Source organism: Corvus kubaryi, unplaced genomic scaffold, assembly GCF_017639235.1.
Source record: "Corvus kubaryi isolate FWS band 111438036 unplaced genomic scaffold, C.kubaryi_AGA036_p1.0 36997, whole genome shotgun sequence".
Classification (NCBI taxonomy): domain Eukaryota; kingdom Metazoa; phylum Chordata; class Aves; order Passeriformes; family Corvidae; genus Corvus; species Corvus kubaryi.
Genome location: NW_024581004.1, coordinates 55372 through 58946, shown reverse-complemented (window position 1 = coordinate 58946; position 3575 = coordinate 55372). Strand labels below are relative to the sequence as shown.

At 58.1% G+C, this 3575-nt stretch overlaps 1 protein-coding gene across 1 annotated transcript in view; it reads left to right on the top strand.

Moving 5' to 3' along the window:
• Positions 1-3575, top strand: part of INTS3 (integrator complex subunit 3) — a 14020-nt gene that overhangs the window by 6000 nt on the left and 4445 nt on the right. The window contains exons 7-10 of the mRNA XM_042020505.1: positions 1604-1695; positions 2090-2196; positions 2412-2528; positions 3098-3227. Coding sequence (XP_041876439.1) covers positions 1604-1695; positions 2090-2196; positions 2412-2528; positions 3098-3227 — 446 coding nt within the window. The remainder of the gene's footprint in view (positions 1-1603; positions 1696-2089; positions 2197-2411; positions 2529-3097; positions 3228-3575) is intronic.

The following is a 3575-nucleotide window of genomic DNA, read 5'->3' as shown; positions in this document are numbered from 1 at the left end:
CAAGGGATCCACAAATCCCAATCCAAAAGTTCCACAAATCCCGACCCGAGGGATCCACAAATCCCAACCCAAGGAGTCCACAAATCCCAACCCAAGGGATCCACAAATCCCAATCCAAAAGTTCCACAAATCCCAATCCAAGGGGTTCACAAATCCCAACCCAAAAGCTCCACAAATCCCAATCCAAAAGTTCCATAAATCCCGACCCGAGGGATCCACAAATCCCGCCCCAAAAGTTCCACAAATCCCACCCCAAGGGGTCCACAAATCCCACCCCAAGGGGTCCACAAATCCCACCCCAAAGGGATCCACAAATCCCACCCCAAAGTCTCCACAAATCCCAATACAAAGGGATCCACAAATCCTGACCCCAAGGGGTCCACAAATCCCACCCCAAGGGGTCCACAAATCCCACCCCAAAGGGATCCAAAAATCCCAATCCAAAGGCTCCACAAATCCTGACCCCAAGGGATCCACAAATCCCACCCCAAAGGCCCCAAAATCCCAATCCAAAAGTTCCACAAATCCCACCCCAAAGTCTCCACAAATCCCAATACAAAGGGATCCACAAATCCTGACCCCAAGGGATCCACAAATCCCACCCCAAAGGGATCCACAAATCCCACCCCAAAGGGATCCACAAATCCCAATACAAAGGGATCCAAAAATCCCAATCCAAAGGCTCCACAAATCCTGACCCCAAGGGATCCACAAATCCCACCCCAAAGGCCCCAAAATCTCAGTCCAAAAGTTCCACAAATCCCACCCCAAAGGCTCCAAAATCCCAATCCAAAAGTTCCACAAATCCCACCCCAAAGGCCCCAAAATCCCACCCCAAAGGGATCCACAGATCCCACCCCAAAGACTCTACAAATCCCGACCCAAGGGATCCACAAATCCCACCCCAAAGGCCCCACAATCCCACCCAGCTCCGCTGGCATTTCCCCCCAGCGCATCCCTCTGGATCCCAGAGTCGGCTGCACCTCCCAAATCCCCATCCCAAATCCAGCAGGGATTTTCCCCTCGCTGCCGAACCATCCCCAGCCCTCAGTGGGACCTCGGGGATGAATCCAGAGCGTTCCCGGATCCTCGGATCCGTGTGGCCCTCGTTAATCGTGGGAAGGCAGCGCCGCCAGCAAACCCTGCTGGGCTGATGTAGGAAAAGGCTTCTGGATTGTTCCCACATGGAATTCCTGGCCCAGCCCTCGTCCCCCGGGGGGATCAGAGTGTCAGGGAATGATCCAGAGGCTCCGTGGCCCATCCCAGGGCAGGGAAGCGGTGCCAGGAGCTGCTGGTTCCAGGAATTGGGTCCCGGGGAGGGCTGGGGGAGTTTCTGGGAATCGGGATCCGGCCAGGAGCTGCATCCCTCCCATCCCTCCCAGTCCAAACCGGCTGCTCCTGGCTGCAGAACTGGGGGAACATTCCCGGGATGTCCCAGGATCCAGGCAGGAATCCCGGCAGGAGCGAAGGCCCGGACAGATCCGAGCATTCAGGGCCCTTCTCCCGCATTCCCGGAACTGGGAATTCCCTGCCCCTGACGGGGGGGGGATTTCCCCCCATTTCCAGACCTTTAACCCCACTCTGCATCCCTGATCTCTTCCAGATCATTCCCAATTTCTACCCCCCTCTGGAAGCCCACGTCCGGCAGGGAGTGTTCAACTCCCTCACGCACATCGTGGAGAAGCGAGTCCTGGCGTAAGGGCCCCGGATTTTCCCACGTTTTCCCGAATTTTCCAACACGGACACGGCCGCCTGCGCTCCCCCGGGTCTCTCCCGGCGCTCCGAGGGCGGTGGTGATGTTATCCATAAAACCTTGGGAGAATCCATGAAACCTCAGGAGCAGCCGGAGTCGTGTCCTGGTGGCTGTCCTGGAGCCCTTCCCTGAAGGAAAAAGGGATGGAGGGGGGTGGGGGTGAGGGAATCGGGATTTCCCCGGGATGCTCCTGCTCCTCTCCCGGGAATTCCAGCCCCTTTCTCCCATTCCCACATTCCGGTGGTGGCACAGGTGAGGGGATCCCGAGGGAACCCCGCTATTCCCATCGGGATCAGGCTCATCCTGGCTCCGGCTGATCCCTGTCCCGTCCTGCAGGCACCTGGCCCCGCTCTTCGACAACCCCAAGCTGGACAAGGAGCTCCGGGCCATGCTGAGGGAGAAATTCCCGGAATTCTGCAGCTCCCCCTCGCCCCCCATCGAAGGTAGGGAATGGGGGCTCGTGGCCGATCCTCTGGTGGGAGTTTTCCCTGGAATTCCTCCGGCAGCGGTGGCTGGATGGGTCGGACAAGGCTCCAGGGATGGGAACGGTGGGATTTAGGGAATTGTGGCTGCTCCGCCACGCTCCGGAGCTTTCCCGGGATCCTTTCCCGGGGCTGTTTTTTGGGAGAGGCCTCAGGCGGCTGCTCTGTGCTCCCAGTGAAAATCGAGGAGCCGGTTCCCATGGAGATGGAGAACCACCTGGAGAAGGATGACGGTTGCTATGACAACGCCGAGGCCGCCTTCAGCGACGACGAGGAGGAGCTGAACAGCAAAGGTGAGGGAGCTCCCGGAATTCCCGGAATTCCCCACGGACAGCAGAATTCCCGGCTGTAAACACGATTCCTTCCAAAGCCCAGAGTTGATCCCGTTGGGAGATCCCGATTTTCCTCCTGCAGGGAGGGTGTGGAGGAGCTGATTCCCACATCCAGCATGGATCCGGGTCGGGATCCGTGCCCAAAGGGTTCCTTCCCTTTCCTGGCCGTTCCTGGGAATTCCGAGGGCTTTTTCCAGCCTCACATCCCAACTGGGCTCACCCAAATTCCCGCTCTGGAGCTGTTCCCGGCCTCGCCGCTCGGATCCCTGTGGGATTCCCGCCGTGCCAGGGCATTTTCCCAGCACTGGGAAGTGACCTCAGGCCTGGGATGGGGCAAAGGATTTCACAGCAGCCCCAGAATCCCAATCCCAAATTAGAGACACCTTGGGAATGTTGAAGGGTCAGGTTTGGGAGGGGGACTGAGCAGGGACCTCGATCCTGGACATTCCCAACGTTTGGGACACGTTGCCCTGGACACGGCTCCAAGGGAGGAGGAGGAGGAGAAAAACCAGGGGTTTTCCTGGTTTCAGGGAAGAAGAGGGAGTTCAGGTTCCATCCCATCAAGGAATCCATCGTGGAGGAGCCTGTGGACATCACCCCGTTCCTGGAGCAGCTGGACGAGTCCCTGAGGGACAAAGTGCTGCAGCTGCAGAAGGGCAGGTGGGGCCCGTTATTCCCGTTATTCCCGTTATTCCCGTCATTCCCATTGCCGTGGATCCTTCCCAGAGCTCCCACAGCCCCATGGGTTGTCCCCCACTGAGAGGGAATTCCTGCAGGAAAAGGGCTTGGGAAGAAGGAGCTGGTGGAATTCCTGGGAGCTGCAGGAGTGGGGACAGAGAGGGGAAAAGGCTCCGAGTTCCCTGCTCCGGTGTGGGATTGAGGAGGGAATGGGAATTCTGTGGGCTTGAGGAGGGAATGGGAATTCTGTGGGATTGAGGAAGGAGCAGGGATATCTGGGATGGAGGAAGGAGCAGGAATTCTGTGGGATTGAGGAGGAAGCAGGGATAT